The sequence below is a fragment of the Sceloporus occidentalis genome, unplaced genomic scaffold, assembly GCF_023333645.1.
Source record: "Sceloporus occidentalis isolate IW3139 unplaced genomic scaffold, rSceOcc1.0.p SCAF_6, whole genome shotgun sequence".
NCBI lineage: Eukaryota > Metazoa > Chordata > Lepidosauria > Squamata > Phrynosomatidae > Sceloporus > Sceloporus occidentalis.
Genome location: NW_028316986.1, coordinates 108,443,029 through 108,460,257, shown reverse-complemented (window position 1 = coordinate 108,460,257; position 17,229 = coordinate 108,443,029). Strand labels below are relative to the sequence as shown.

Genomic DNA, 17,229 nt, shown 5'->3' with positions numbered 1-17,229 from the left:
GCAACTCTTAACAATTACCAGATATTTCATTACTGCATTTTTCCTTTTCTAAAAAGCCTGAATGGTCAGCAAAGAGGTTATTGTTTCTATTACCTAGTCTCAACTAGATTAGACTCATCAAATCACATGTAGGTGACTCTCATATATTCAACAGATCTACTCTAATAGGGGCTAGCAACAGGATTCAGTGTGTTGATGTCTGTCATTTGTTAATGAGCAGCAGAAAATTTAATAGCTAGGTTGTGAAAAAACGCTGTATTCTTAGCAGTGTATATAACATTGGAATTAGGTGAAAAGATATCCTAAAATACCAAAAGTCTGGTTTTGATACTTGGTATTAGGCAGAAGACAGTTTTGTTTGCCTATATTATAGCTGGCTTCAAACTGACTGTTTTAAAAATTGACAAGTAGGAGAAAAATCTGTGTTAACAGATACAAACAACAGGTGGATAACTAAATACAATTTGTCCTGGACAAAGGGGCAATGAATTTGATTGCTGGTTCGAAGTTCCACATAGAGCCACTGAGTGGCATGCTTCCCCTCCTTCTGTTCTTATTTATCACGGTTAAGTATCACACCAACAGAGTTCATCCGTGAGGTCTGCATGCAATCATAGGAAATTCCAAAAACCCAAACCTCAAAGCATAAAAAGAGAACATAGATGAGATACTGCTACATCACAAAAATAGAATCACGTGTATTATCCACATGTAGATCCAATTTCTTAATCTTTACTGGAAAACCAGTCAAACAGAGTGCTGTGATTCTATGCACGTTTGCCACAGACTAGTGACTGTTGTTGCTGGTAATTATATTTCAGAGATTTCAGAATGAATTTTTCATTCCCCCCCCCCCCCCCACACACAATTGAACCATTAATACTGGCCTGATTACTCATCAGGATTGTTCTCAGATTGCCATGAAGTTCTGAGATGTCTCCAAGAATATACCACCTGCATGTATACTGAAGTCCCATAAAGAAATAAGAGGCCTGCAGATCTCACCATTAGCTCCACTACAGACTTTCGATCAAACATATAGCTGATGTATCACAAGAATCACCTACCTGTTCGCAATAACAGTGTGACAAATAAGCCATATTAACATGACTGGCAAAGTAAATGCAACAAGTACAGATATATTAAGGAATGAAGATGTTCAATACATGTTAATATTTTTATTGTACAGAAAAGTAAATGCATCTTTCTCATATGTACACCAGTTTTCACCAAAAAAGAGCACTCCAGTTATTAACCGATTGACTCTAGAGATATGACACAACATGAAGGTGAATTATAAATGCACCACACAAAACTTGTAATTGCATATAAATTATTTCGGTTAATCCAGTCCAGCCATATTTATTCTTAAAGTGTTTGTCTAATGTTAAAGGAAAACACTCTTTCCATAAAGAATAACATCAGAGAAAGATGCAATTATAGATGCTTTACATAAAGAAAAATGCATACAAAGTAAGACTGTTCTAAAAGAGCATGGTTTTTAATACTAAACTACACAATCATCAGCTTAAATTGTTTATATCTGTAGCCTTCAAAAATATATTTTTTCACATCAATTAGTGGTTGTTCTTTTTGATGACTTATCCTGATGACAAGACATTATTTCTTCTCAAGTCTACAGGCTTTCCATTAAAATGCTTGCCAGTACAAGCCCCATAAAAGATATTGATGCTTTGTTTTCAAGATCAGCTATTGCTACAACTGTTAAGTCCAAAGGAAATTAAACACTCACAACTTTTACTCATTTCAGTAGGAGAGTTATGCTTAAGCACACAAAAAAATCCAGTCTAAATCAATGGGACTGAAAGTGCTCATCTTCACCTGAAAATGGTATATATCTTAATTATACCCCTGATATGTATGCAACTAGAATAAAAAGGCACTGTAGCAAATCTTCTGTTCACCATTTAACCAGAGATTGAAATTCACTACTGTTATCAATAGTCTTGTTCATTTAAAGTGCCAACAAATAATAACCCTGGGTCATACTTACCTGTGCAAGTGCTTACAACTTTGGAAAATGCAACAGAGCATTTTGCAAAGCAAGCAAACAAACCAAAGTATGAGGATAATCTAGAAATCAAGGTTGTCTTTTATAAGTTAAAACTATTACAGCTTTTATTGCATTGTTTTTATATTGTTTCGCTGCAATGTAATTTAAAACTAAAAGCATTTACCTCTACTGTTTAAAACTTCAGTGTGAAGTACAATTGCTCCAATCCGACCATTTCTTTGGTTGTGGATACTCTGATATACAGTACATATGGAGGCCAAGATCCTGCATAACGCCGCATGCCTTCCACCCCCTGGAAGATAGTTTCCTGGTCCATGGAGAACACTGCCACAAGTATTTACTAGTTGAATTAGTGGATGGGGAATGAACAGCAGGGGGCACCCATTCTAGAGAGGAGACATCACTTTGTCAGATCTCCAGTGAGATGCTGTCCTAAAAAAAGTACGTACACATTTTTAACCTGGGTTTGGGTTAGCATACTTTAGTGCCTTGGGAATTGGACTAGGACTCTGGGAAACCATGGTCTGAATTCCTGCTCTATCGTGGAAACCTCCTGGGTGACCTTGGGCAAGTCACTGAGAGGAATGCCAAGGCAAAACCCATCTGAACAAATCCTGCCAAGAAAATCCTGCAATAGGTTTCCCTTAGATTTGCCTAAGTCAGAAACAAGTGAAGGCATGGAACAACAACAACAATCTGAGGTTTTCAAGATTTCTGCTGGACATACATAATTGATGAGTACTGTTTACATCAACAACAACAAAAGGAGTTAGGTGTGTGATGTCTCACACGCACACTGTGTGTGTGTGTGTGTGCACAGACAGCACTCCCCTCTCTATTCACAAAGGTGGAGCATTCCAGTGATCCAAGCACACAGTGGTCCAAAACAGAGCTTAAAGCCCCACTGCAACAAAAAGGACTTATTTTCAGGTAAAATGTTTAAAGTCAGTCTATCACCGTTCTTCACATAGTCGTTTGGTAGCAAGATAAAGTGAATTAAAACACACACACCAGTTATATTAACTTTTACAATCTCATCAGCATGTCTTCTGTGCCTATAAATTATAATGCTTGTGATCAGCTTATGCAGTTTAGTTGAATTCAGACCAGTGACATCACTGGCGAGATCTAGATGGTATGGCAGATGGTGGCTCAAAGACATCATCCTCAACACTTTCTTCAATAGGTTTCATTTTCGGTGATGTCCTTAAATGAGGAGATGGTTGACCTGGCAACATTTTAAAAATAAATGAATAAAATCAACTTCTTAAATCTTTCCTTTAAAACAGCAACAATAAGTAGCATGGCCTATTCTAACTATGAGTGCCAGCATGGTCTCACAGTCTGAACATTAGACTACAACTCTGGAGACCAGGGTTCGAATCCCTGCTTGGACATGGAAACCCACTGGGTGATTTTGGTTCTGTAATGGTCTGAGGGTTGTCCTAAGTCAGAAATAACTTGAAGGCATACAACAACATCAAATGTTGGCTCTGTATATCACCAAGTAACTCTAAAGAGAGCCTGCATGATGTAGTGGTTTGAGCGATGGGCTCTGGCTCTGGAGACAAAGGTCGAATTCCTGGGTGACCTTTCAGCCTGAAAGGATGGCAATGACACATCCCCTATGAACAAATCTTGCCAAAAAAAAAACATGACAGGTACACCCTAATGTTGCCATAAGCCAGAAATGTTTGAGGATAAATTTAGGCAAACTAACAGAGTATCTAGGTGCCACAGAGTAAAATAAAATACAAAATGAAATGAAATGAAATTAACTTCTTGCTACTTCTTGCTTATTTTCAGCAATCTACCAGGTTTTCATTATTTTAACTTCATTTTCAAAATATTATTTATTAAAACAACTATACTTCACCCGTATGAATACCCAATAAAATTAAAATACCACATATATGTAACAGAGAAAACATTAATCATAATAAGAAAAAGAAGTAGCATAGACAATAAAGGACAGACAGAATCAAAAAAATCAAAATGATAAAACTTAAGGGGAAAAAACATAGTTATAGTTCGGCATCCTTCTGCTTAAATATATTGAAAAAAATATGCAGCAGAAAGTTTTATTTTAAACAACTGTATCCTGGCAACATGGTTATTTTAAAAAGCAACAGGTTAGCTTATAAATTAAACTCAGGCAATAACCTAACTCTCTCTCTCTCTCTCTCTATGCGATTTTCTTTTTTTTGCAGAGGGGCCTGGAACAGTTTCCCCACGAAAACAGAGGTGTGACAGTATTACAAAGCAACATAATCTACAACGAGGTCTTGTACACTTGGACATCAAAGAAGAGACAGTTTTAAGTAGTGTAGCAGGGATAGGGAGTTCTAGCATGTGGGGGTCACCAGTTTTTTGTTCCTGGAATCCTCTGTGGGCTTCACAGATTGCCAAAAATGTCAAAACAACACAAAACTGGATATGGCCAAAGTGTCTCTTTTTTTTTGAATAACAAGTATTGCTTGAAGTTAGGTGAATGGCTCCTCCTGGAGGCCTGTCAGAAAAATGTAGTCCAAGAAAGTCAGAGGCCACCAAAACAGCCTCAAGGGAAGGTATGAGGTCCCAGGAAGGGGTGCAAATCCTTGACTATTTCATCTTTACATGCTAGAATAAATAATTATAGTAGTTTTTTCCCTGCTGTGGGAGAAAAATGAGTACTTAGCCACAATATTTAATACTCAAATGCCATAAAGTGTTGCAAAGAAATTACACTGTATAGAAAAGCACATTGGTTTGTTTTGTTTTGCATGAAACTCCTTTTCCTGTACAGGAAAAGTTTTCTGGGAAAGGGGGGGGCAGTATTTCCTATGCAGAATGTCTTTCCTATGTTGTTTTTTCTGGCTAATAATTCATCCACAACACTTCAAGATGTTTAAACGTTTGGATAAAAATGAGCAAGATTCTATTATTCCATCTGCCAGGAAACTTGTTTTTTAACCTGAGAACAAATAACAAATATTTTTCCACCTCTAGGTTTGAATTCCTAGAAAGAGGGTTTCTCTCTCCATCAACAATAACACTAAGAAGCTAACAGACAGAATAAAGCACCTTGAATGTGCAGTGCAGGCCAAAGTAGGCCCTATTGATAGAATATACTGAGTATTTTAAGTGGCAGTACAGCTGCAGATATAGCAGAATAAAAATACAGATGCAGGTGCTTTTTCACCTCCTGTGATGCATGCTGGTCCATGTTATTTAAAGCAATATTCCCCTCCCCCTGAACTGTCCTGACAGGAGTTGTCTTCAGAAGCAAGGTCTGTAAATCAACAACAGCAGAAGGTACCAAAATTCAGGTCTGGATGGTACAGAGAGGGAGGGGAAACAGGAAGAATCAAGCACCTGCACTTTGTTTTGTATCTAAAGTGACTTTGCAACATTTTGGGAAACTTGTGTGTTGTTGGAAACCAGAGGAAAATTGGGCAGGAAGACTATAGGCCCATGTTGGTGAACCGATGGCACACTCAACCATTTTGGAGGGCATGCAGAAAGATGGAAGGATGGGGGAAGAAGAGGAGCAGGCACACACCTCTTCCTCTTCTCCCCCCCCCCCAACCTTTACCTGCCTCACCAGCTAAAGGCCTGGGAGGGCAGGGGGAAGAGGGACAGGTGCACACTTGTTCCTCTTCTTTCCTCTGCCCTCCTGGGCCTTTAGCTGTCTCCAGGGAAGTCCCGCCCCTGGAGGTCCTGCTCCCAGAAGGTGGAGGTCCTGCCCCCCAAACATTTTGCCCTTGGCACCAGATAAGACCCAGTGTACAGAACCTAAAAGGTTCACCATCACTAATAGGGCTATCATCCAAATTTAGGTTCACCTACAAATTACAATCCAATTTAAGTGTGATTTTGTAACACTGACACCACAAGAGAATACTAGGAACAAGTAATCTGCTTATCTCTTTAGATGAGTTCATGAGTTAGTGTACAGTTTTCCATAGTAACACTCTCATCATAAGATGATATAGCACCTTTGAGACTAACTGAGAAAAAGACATTTTAGCATAAACATTTGTAGATATGTGAAGTTGGAGGCTTGTAGATATAGTTTTTTGTGGGTTTTTCGGGCTATGTGGCCACATAGCCCGAAAAACCCACAAAAACTATGGATGCCGGCCATGAAAGCCTTCGGCTTGTAGATATGTTTCACCAGACACAATGGGCTGCATCCAGGAGTCTATAAAAGCTTATGCTGGAAATGTCTTTTTTCCCCTAGGTCTCAAAAGTGCTACAGGATTCCTTTTGATCTCTTCATGCTAGAACAGGATAACTATTTTTAAATATTATTGCAATCATAAGCTTTACAAAAAAGAAATAACTTCTTCTGTGAGGTGAGAATTGTTATTTTTCATTTTAAAAACATTAATACCTTTTTAAAAAGCATTTTGGTTAATATGTGATGATATCAACAGAAAACACCATGCTGTAAAGGATTCACTCCATAAGCATTACAGAATTCTTGTTGGCCATTTCCTTAACATAAAAGCAGAGTTAGGTTCATGTCAGTAAATATTCAACACACATGCTTTCATTACCAATAACTTTAGTTTTAGGAGACAAAACTATAAATAGTATTAAGGAATTAAGCACCACTAGCTTCTGAGCAAACCTGCATGCCATTGCACTGCATATAATACCTAAATTTTGTTTATTTCTGTTGCAGAACTTAAGTTTTAGTAAATGCTGGCCCATTTGGCAAAACTTGTCTAGTAATAGAGGAGGGCAATGGCAAACCACCTCTGAGTATTTCTTGCCTTTGAAACCCCTATGAAATTCATGGGCTCACCTTGGGCTGAATATAAGACATGAGGTTGCCATAACCCACAAGTTACTTGAAAGCACATAAACACACACACACACACATACATGTACAATAAGATATTAGATGAGTATTAATTTCCAAAAACACTGACATTCTAGAATATACAAAGAGGAATAATAGTTGCAGAGACTATTGTGAGTAAGCAACCCATACTCCCAATAAATAAATATACAGTATCTATAGAGTTCTGCAGTGTAACAGGAAACCAACACTTATACTGTACAAGTTGCTAATACTAGGCACATCTAATTTCTATAGCTTTTCTTGTTTGAAAATACACCCTGTTCCCTTTGAAATTAAAAAAAAAAGATTTCTGTTCTCCCAACCACTATTTGTACTGCCTCCTGTGAATATCTGGATCCAAAACAATATGTGTATACTGTAGTCCCTTGTGTAGAGACAACCGTAGACAGCAAAAAGTGTGGGACCTTAAGTGCCATCCTGAGTGGCTGCATGCATGCATACCTATTGAAAAAGCCAAAGCTTGCCATCCACGGAAGCTCAAATCCACGGATGGCCAGCCTTCAGTTGTCATGGATGTGCTGTATAAGTATGCACATGAACAGTATTTGCTAAGAAGTTTATCACACAGGGCTCCCAGGGACCACTCTCAGAACGGAATGGAAGGGGCCTGGAATGAGTGAGGGACGAGTGGGGGACGCTTTTTATCACACACTCCTTCCGTTCCCCATCCGTTCCTCATCCATTCCAGAGGAGGAGATTTTTGAGGATTGTTCAAAACAGTTTTCAAAAATCTCCTCCTCTGGAATGGACTGGGAACGGAAGGGCAGGGAACAGAATGATTGAGGGACTCTTGTGTGCAATAAAATGCATCCCCCACTCATTCTGTTCTCTTCCTGGCTCCTTTGTGACCATTCTCGTTGTGTCCCAGGAGCCCTGTGCAATAAAATCCTAAGTCTATCTGCCTCACATGGACAAATACAAGCAAATAGACTCTCTCTCTTTCTCTGTATGTATTGTGTATATATATGTGTGTGTGTGTGTGTGCGCGCGTGCGCACGTGCGTGTGTGCGTGCACACGTATATCCTTGCTCAAACTACTATGAAATAAATATGCACATATACATACCTACATGTGTAGAACTGGTCTATGGAATTTGCTCTGCAATGATCCCCTCCCATATGTAAAGGACTGTTTTTAATGCAAACATCATTAAATGAGCATGCATGTGAAGACTGACCCTGCTCCACACTCTCTTTACATATTTTCTTTAAAATATGGTATAACGTAAGAGCCCAACTGGAACCAGAATAACAAAAAGCAGTCTATGAACACATTTGTGGGAGTTCACTCTCTTGTTGTTGTCACAAATCTAGATATAGCTTCCTCATCTTCTCTCCAAAGGCATTCTGCAATATTTTGTGAGACTTTTGGGAATTACTGCCATTGACTAGGACTTTAAGGAACTCCTAGAAATGGTGAACAGCTGGTTAATGACTCACGGAGGGAGGAGGCTGAGGTAGTCCCACGAAGAAAATGTTGCAAGCCCTCTTCCCCATCACTTGAACTAGCCATGCTGTTTCTCATTTGCATCACAGAGAGCTGTGAACACAGGCTGGGCTGCCGATCTATTTTTTGGGATGCCTGTAGAGAGAGACATACTACTCTTAAAATCTTCTATTACTAATGCAACATTTAATAAGACATTTATATCCCATATTCCTTTTCTCCAAGGAGTTCAGAGCAGTATGCATTTCCCCAGTGATCATTTTATCTTCTCAGAACTGTGAAATAAGTTAGGCTGAGAGATGGTGATTCTGGGCAGGATTCTATTAGCCAGCATAACTACTCCAGTGAAAAAGGTGCCATGATGGAAACAGCAGAGGAGGCAATGGAGTGACAGAAGAAAACAGGCTATAGATGCTGTGACAACGGGGAGGATAGCAGTGAAAGCCATCAATGGAGTTTATCAAATGGGATGGGAGGCTCTCAATTTCAAAAGGGAAGATAGCGAGGTCAATTCGAAAATTCACACAATTATGTGATTACTTATTACACGGTAAATTCGCTGTAATGGCCTCCCCAAACGCAACTCAATTCTGTGCAAAGTAAGCCATCACATCGGTGGGTTCTTGATTACGAATTGGCACCCTTGCGCATTCTCAGTGAGACTCCAGATGACTGGAGCATAGCATATTTAGGCGAGAGAGAGAGAGGAATCAAGGAACCCCACAATTTACAAAAGAGGATGGGGGGCGGGATGAACGGTTGAAAGAACATGCTCTATTCACGTTAAAATGAGCATATATTCACTCTTGTCACGTTAAAACATGAATATAATGATTATCCAATAGCTCCGGGTCCATGCCTCTTAATTAGCAGGCAGCAGCCCCCCCTCAGCAATGCTGAAGGACATGTGGAAGCAAAATTGAAGCAGAATTGCAGCTTGGCTTCATAAGAACCCCCCCCCTTCCAGATTTGGAGGGGGGAACCAGGACCAAAGGAGACATGTACATCACACCAAGCAGCACATTGAGAGCAAAGTTGCCTAGCAACAGGGTTTGTGAATTCGCTAGTTCACCAAATTTACTTAACTGTGGATTGACGCGTGATTGCGTTCGGAGTGTGTTTGGACTGCCAGTGATCGCATGTGGTAACCTTTCGCGCAATCACGTGAATACGCATGATTCAATTCAGGATGACACTGGATTATACTTCCAGTTTCAGTCGTGTGATATCGTCCATCATCAGGAAATTAAGCTGTCCTGGTGGCTTCCAAGCTCAAAGACAACTGATTCCCTCACTACCAATGCACCTAAGGCAAAAAAGGACTTATATGCCAACAGGTGATTTCCACCAATTTAAGTAGCCCTAGTATCTGAATAATTTGAATCAGCTATTAAGTTACTACTTCATCTGGGTGGCTATTTATAGCTAGAGATAGGTTTGAAGAGGGAGCTGTACTGTACCAGCTATGATTGTGCAGTTTTTTCTTCTGCAAAGTCAATTCAAGTAAAGAATCCCAGTTTCAAGGCCTGGAGTTCTTTTGAGCATAGCCAGTACTAGAACTATAACAAACATGGCTTGTTTCCCAGAGGTTTTCCACAGTATCAACCCTAGTCATTTAGCTTGTGTAATTTTAGTGATTTTAAAGATCTAATTTTTGGGGGTTTTTTGGGGTTTTTTCGAGCTATAAGGCTATGTTATAGAAGAGTTTATTCCTGATGTTTCACCAGCAGCTGTGGCTGGCATCTTCAGAGAATGCTGGCATGGAAGAGAGTGGGGTATTCAACTTCATAACTATTTTTAAAAAATTTTTTATCATTGTTGAACAGCTTTATTATTTGACTTAATGGCCCTTAATAAGCAAAATTCTAAAAAACATTGAAATTTTGGGAATAAAAAGTGATATAAAATGTTTTATCAGTCTTCTCCATCCTTTTCAGACATCTGCCAGGGTAAAGTTGCCTCCTCTTTTCCAACCTGGTGAAATCCAGACATTTTAGACTGCAAGTCCCATCCTTCTTAACTAATACTCATGCTGACTTGTAGTCCAAAATATCTGTTGGGCACCAAGTTGAGGAAGGCTGCTGCAGGACCATGGACAACCAGAATGTCACAGCATACATGTGACAAAGACTTGTATCCACAAATACCTGTGTTAAAATTCAACCATTTGTTTTAGAGGTGTTAAGAGAAATCTTTGTTGTTTGCAGTATGATTGCAAAACCAGACAAAACTAAGGCTGAGTTTTAAACATGCAGAATATATGATGTAAGCTTACAACAATGTTGTTATTGTGCGCTTCAAGTCATTTCTGACCTTTGATGACCTTTGGTGATCCTTGGCAAGTTTCTTCAGAGGAGGTTTGCTACTGCCGTCCTCTGAAGGTGAGGAAGTGTAACTTGCCCAAGGTCATCCAGCTCTGGTTTCCAGAGTCATACTCCAGTGCTTAAACCCCTAAGACGTGCTAGGTCTCTACAACATTGGATTGCCTATGAAAGTGGTATGCTATTAAGTACATTAACCACAGACTACTGGAAGAATTTAACAGGTTCACAATATAATACATCAGTGCCTAGCCTGATGTAATTCTAATCTACAACCAGAAAATTGCATCAAGCTTGGCAATTCATATACTGCCAGTGGCTATCCAGACTCTTCAAAGGAATTCTTAATCAGAGCATAACAGCCATGCTTGTTTCTTGTGCATCTGCAGCAACTTGCAGTCTCTCATCTTTGGATTTAAACCCAATTGATCAGTGCCACATTTAAAACAAAAAATGGTGAGGCAGAAGAAATGGAATAAATGTGTTGAAAGAAGCAACTTAGAGTATATTTTATGGAGAAAAGAGTACAGTGGACTTTTTGTATATGTGAGGAATCCATTCTGGACACACACACCCCATAGAAAAAAAAATGCAGGACCTGCTAAGGCTGCACGCTCTTGCTATGATGCGCCATGGGTGCGCACTCCATTTTAATCTGGGGCTCGCCGTCCACGTGAGCTTGAGTCCACAGATGGCAAGCCCACATATGGTATAAAGGAACCTGCTTACCTTGTCATTTAGAGTTGGATCATTTAATGAATACAGCTTATTTGTGATATCTTTTCCAATAAGATGCTTAAATATTTCAAAAAGAAATGGCTCCGATTCCAGAAAATATGCAAGTCTCTCTCTAGACCAGCATAAGAACTTGCAGTTATCATCAGCAGTAATGGAGACCTATGAAGAAACCACATTCATAAAATTAGCACTGCGTTAATGGATATGATTGATTACAATTCATAATAATAATAATAATAATAATAATAATAATAAAATCTTTATTTCTATACTGCTTTTCCAAAGAGATCAAAGCGGTTCACAAATTCGAGGAAAAGTATACATCACATCATATTACAATATAGTTACAATCACAGATACATTGCCATAAAACATCATATAAAAAAACAATTTAAAATATCCCAATCACAGGTTAAACATCTTGAGGTACACTTTGATTAGGGGATAACTTTCTCTATAAAGAGTCAGGAGGGTATGCTAGGCGGAAAAGATAGGTTTTCAACGTCTTCTTGAAAGCATCCAGAGAGGAACTGAGTCGAAACTCTTCAGGGAGTTTATTCCAGCACATTGGAGCTATTGTTGTGAATGCTCACTGGTGAGTTACAGTCAATCTCACCCTGGAGTACTCAAGTAAGTACTTTCCTGTTGTTCTGATAGTGCGGGGCGGATTGTGTAAGGAGAGGCGTTCCCTCAAGTAACTCAGGCCCAAGCCATATAGGGCTTTATAGGTGATAAACAACACTTTGTATTGAGCCTGGAAGCTGATTGGCAGCCAGTGAAGAGATCTTAATACAAGTGTTATATGGTCTGACCTTCGAGTTCCAGTGACCAATCCAGCTGCAGCGTTTTGAACTAATTGAAGCTTCCGGACCTGATACAGAGGTAGCCCCCTGTAGAGCGCATCACAGAAATCCAAGTAGGAGGTTACCAGTGCGTGTACTACTATTTCAAGGTCCTTTCGGTCCAGACAGGGACGTAGCTGGCGTATCAGCCGAAGCTGGTACCAAGCACTCCTGGCCATTGCATCCACTTCGGATGATAACTGTAGGGATGAGTCCAGGAGTACTCCCAAACTACGAACTTTGTCCTTTAAGGGAAGTGTGACCCCATCCAGGACTGGATGGCAAATTTTCCTGTCTGGACTTGGAGTACCTATCACGAGTACCTCTGTTTTCTCTGGATTCAACTTGAGTTTGTTTTCCCTCATCCAGCCCATTACTGACTCCAGACAGACGTCCAGAGGAGAGATGCCATCCTTAGTCACTGTGTCAGTAGGAGACATGGAGAGATAGATCTGGGCGTCATCAGCGTACTGATAACACTGTGCTCCATGTCTCCGGATGATCTCTCCCAGTGGCTTCATGTAAATATTAAACAGCATGGGGGACAGAATGTTGCCCTGGGGGACACCAGATGTCAGCTCTCTTCTCCGAGAGCAACTGTTCCCCAGCCCCACCATCTGGAATCTTCCCGAGAGGTAGGAATGGAGCCATTGGAGCGCAGTGCCCCCGATACCCAACTCTCTCAGGTGTTCCAGAAGGATACCATGGTCTATGGTATTGAAGGCCGCTGAGATGTCCAAGAGCACCAACAGGGTCACACTTCCCCCATCGATGCTCAGACGGAGATCATCGATTAAGGCGACCATGGCAGTCTCAACTCCGTATCCCACCCTAAAGCCAGTTTGAAATGGGTCCAGATAATCGGTTTCATCCAAGACAGCTTGGAGTTGAAACACGACTGCCCTCTCAATCACCTTGCCCAAGAAAGGTAGTAAAGAGACCGGTCTATAATTACTCAACTGCAGAGGGTCAAGGGAGGGTTTCTTCAGAATTGGTTTCACTATGGCCTGTTTTAAGGCAGATGGAAATATACCTTCCCGAAGGGATGTATTAATTATAAGGAGTAATGAAGTTGTTATTACATCCCGTCCCTGAACGGTCAACCAAGATGGGCAAGGGTTGAGAGGGCAGGTTGTCCTTTTTACACAGCCAAGGAGCTTGTCCACGTCCTCGGTATTCACAAACTCAAAGCGATCCAGTATAACCTTGTTTCCAGAGGCACTGGATACCTCTTCTCGTGGTTCTGCCAAAAGACCGGCGTCGAGATCAGCCCTTATCTGAGAGATTTTATTGGCAACGAAGTCGTTGAAAGCGTCACAGCAGGCTATAGTTGGCTCTAATAAAGGGTTCAGAGTGGCCGGTGGTTGGATTAATTCCCTAACCACCCTGAACAGCTCAGCTGGACGAGACTCTGCCGATGCAATCTGAGCAGCACAGAATGAATTCCTTGCTGCATCGATTGCCGCTCCATAGGAACATAACAAGTTCTCATGGAATGTCTTATCAGATAAGTGCTGATGTTTCCGCCAGTGGCGCTCCAGTCGTTGCGCAGCCCGCTTCATCTGGTGTAGATCTTCTGTATACCAGGGTCTTTTATTAGGAGCAGGCTGGTAAGGATGCTCGGGAGTGATGCTGTCGATTGCCCCGGTAAGGTTCTTATTCCAGTTATTAACCACGGTTTCGACAGAGTCGCCATCGTTCCCAAACATAGCTCCCTCTAAGGCTTCTTGGAACCTTATGGGTTCCAGCAGCCTTCGAGGGCGGACCATTCTAATAGGCCCTCCACCCCCGAGGGGTTTTTGGATTGTGGCCTCCAGTCCTACCTCGACCAGAAAATGGTCCGTCCATGACAGGGGGGAAATATCACTAACTTCCGCCCACGGATATTCTCGGTCCGTACTGAAAACCACATCGAGCGTATTACCAGCACAATGTGTTGGACCCAAGACCAATTGGGACAGGGCCATGGCTGTCATGGAATCCATGAACTGCCGAGTCGCACCTGTTAGATCTGATGAGCTGGCCTCAGAGGGGATGTTGAGGACCCCCAGGACCAGAAGCCTGGGGGACTCCAACACCAGCTCAGAGACCAGTTGTGTCAGCTCGGCCAGGGAGTCTGTTAGGCTACAGGGTGGACAGTAGACCAACAGAATCCCCAGACTGTCCTTGACCTTTAGGGTAGGTAAATACACTCGATGCGTCTCAGTTTTGGAACTAGGTTCCTGATCAAGGTGATGTGGCTTTTATGGACCATGGCTACGCCTCCCCCTCGCCCACTTTCCCTAACCTGCTCCTTCACTACATACCCAGCTGGGAGAGTTTTAGCCCAGGTCACACAACTATCCTCCCCCAGCCAGGTCTCTGTAATACAAGCTAGGTTGGCGTTCTTCCCATCTAATACACTGTATATGATATGGGATTTATTTTTCATTGACCTCGCATTACACAGGAGCAAGGTAAGGGTCTGTGGTATGTTTGGGACGAACCTCGGTTCTTTCGGGCTAACAGAGTGACTGGAAGATGGGATAGGTATTAAGCATCAATCCCGTCTTCCTTTAGATGTTTTGGTCAGTCTGTTAACGCTATATCTCCCCATGCCCCACACAACTCTTATCGGTACTCCCTGAACAATTTTTGGTTTAACATCAATATCAATATCCTCCTTTCTCATAACAACTATCTCCTCTACATTATACTTGGGTTGTTGTAACCCTAGTAGGTTTGCCATCCTGATGTATACAGATGTAAGGCAATAGATGAAAAGTAAGTTGGGATCTTCAGCAAAGACTTAATACAAGCATATTAATGTTTTCTCTTATCAAGGAAATAAATTACTTGAACAATGAACAACAACAACAACAAAAACCACAACTATTTCAACAGTATAACACAGGAAGTACTGATTTAAAAACATACTGTAGAATGATTACAGCATCTACTGAGACCTCTGGCAGATTATATCGTGGATCTCTGTTTGCCTACAGGGATATAGCCAAACACTTTTCTGATCATCCCATTCCCCCTGCTCTCTCCCAGGTGCGCTGAAGTGGCTTAATAGTGAGTCCAGGGGAGGGCTGAGAGGAGAGATATAGCAGTTACATCTCTCTCTGCAACAGAGGACCTTGGTTAGTGTTTTCAGTTAGAAATTGTAAGCTCTTTTATAATTCAAGCACAGGATTGTTATAGATCTAGTCTTTAATAGTTTTCTGATTTCTGACACCAGAAACACAGAGTATTGCAAATCTGTACAAAACAAGTCAGTTGCAGCTAGGAGCACAGATTTATGTTATTTCAGTTTCCCTTAAAATGTTTCTAAAAATCAATCTTCATGGTATTCTTAGCAATATCTAATCAGGAGAAAGACAGCAAGTGTGGCTTTAGCTCTGGACTACAACTCTGGAGAAAGGGGTTAAATTCCTGCTCATCCATGGAAACCTACTAGGTGATTTTGGACAAGTCACACTCTCAGGGTCAAGAGGAAGACAAAGGCCCTTATCACACGTGAGACTGGAACTCAAATCCAGAGCCAATTCGAATTGAATTCCACTTTCACATGAATGCTAGCCTCATGTGAATGACTGCTTCACGTTTCTTTCTCCCTTCTATTTTCCCATTCCTGGCAGCCAAATCCAAATGGGTCCTCCGTGTCAGAGCCCCCATCCATTTATTATTATTATTATTAAGGAATTATTATTAGTAGTAGCATTAATCAAATTTTCTTTCACTGTAAAATAATCAGTGTAGAAGCTGCAGGTTTACTTGGAAGTAAATCCTTTGGATCTGAAGGAGACCCATTTTGGAGGATTGCAGAAATGATCCAGTTTCCCTTATTCTCCATGCTTTCTAAAATACCATCTCCCTGAATCCAATTCCCTCTCCTTCCCTTTGTAACAGTTGCCTTCTCTTAGGTTGCATCCACACTGGGGAAATAAACTGGTTTGACTTCACTTTAATTGTCCTGGCTCAGTGCTATGGAATTCTGGGAACTGTAGTGTCGTGAGACATTGAGCCCTCTCTGCCAGAGCACTTTGGTGCCTCAGCAAACTAATAACCTATTATTATTATTATTATTATTATTTTAAAAACAATTTTTAATTATAATTATTATAATTATTCTCCATGCTCTCCTTCCCTTTGTAACAGTTGCCTTCTCTTAGGTTGCATCTGCACTGGGGAGATAAGTCAGTTTGACTCCACTTTAACTGTCCTGGCTCAGTGCTATGGAATTCTGGAAACTGTAGTGTCATGAGACATTGAGCCTTCTCTGCCAGAGAGCTCTGGTGTCTCAGCAAACTAATAAATTATTATTATTATTATTATTATTATTATTTTAAAAACATTTTTGTTTTTTTATTATAATTATTCTAATTATTCTCCATGATCTCCTTCCCTATGTAATAGTTGCCTTCTCTTAGGTTGCATCTGCACTGGGGAAATAATCTGGATTGACTCCACTTTAACTGTTCTGGCTCAGTGCTATGGAATTCTTGGAGTTGGTGTTTGCTGTGGGATCCTTGGCTTGAGGCTATAGAATTCTGGGAGTTGGAGTTCGTTGCTCCCCTGATGGTCCCCTCCGTTGCTCCCATCTCTCGCCCCAGCCTCCTGTTTCATTCCCTTCATCCCTGTCAACTACATCCACTTCCCTTCTTGAAGGAGCACTGGAAGCATGGGGCAAAATTGTAGTGCAGCATCATGGGAAATGTACGACCTTGGATGTTTAGGGATGTACTGGGACGGAAGCAAAGTTGTATTCCGCACCAGACCAATTCAGATTGAAATCAAAGTGATCTTAGAAGCAATTTTTGTGAATTCGCTTGTTACTGAATTCACCAAAATGAGGAGTCACTTCGGATTCACTGTGGATGCACCTTGGAACAACCCCCCATAGAAAGCAATCATGTGAGATAATACATTATGTTATCACATGAATTTGCATTGTTAGACCCACAACAAAAATCTCCATGCGATAAACACCAAAGGAAAAACCCTCTCTT

General features: G+C 40.9%; 1 protein-coding gene across 4 annotated transcripts in view; it reads right to left on the bottom strand.

Moving 5' to 3' along the window:
* Positions 1–1,158: 1,158 nt before the first annotated feature.
* POPDC1 (popeye domain cAMP effector 1) overlaps positions 1,159–17,229 on the bottom strand; it is a 36,863-nt gene continuing 20,792 nt past the window's right edge. For all 4 annotated transcript variants that reach the window (XM_089530666.1, XM_089530667.1, XM_089530668.1 and 1 more), the window contains 3 exons: positions 11,385–11,552; positions 8,328–8,469; positions 1,159–3,263 (listed from right to left, as the gene is read on the bottom strand). In XM_089530666.1, coding sequence (XP_089386792.1) covers positions 3,151–3,263; positions 8,328–8,469; positions 11,385–11,552 — 423 coding nt within the window. In that variant the 3' untranslated portion in view covers positions 1,159–3,150. The remainder of the gene's footprint in view (positions 3,264–8,327; positions 8,470–11,384; positions 11,553–17,229) is intronic.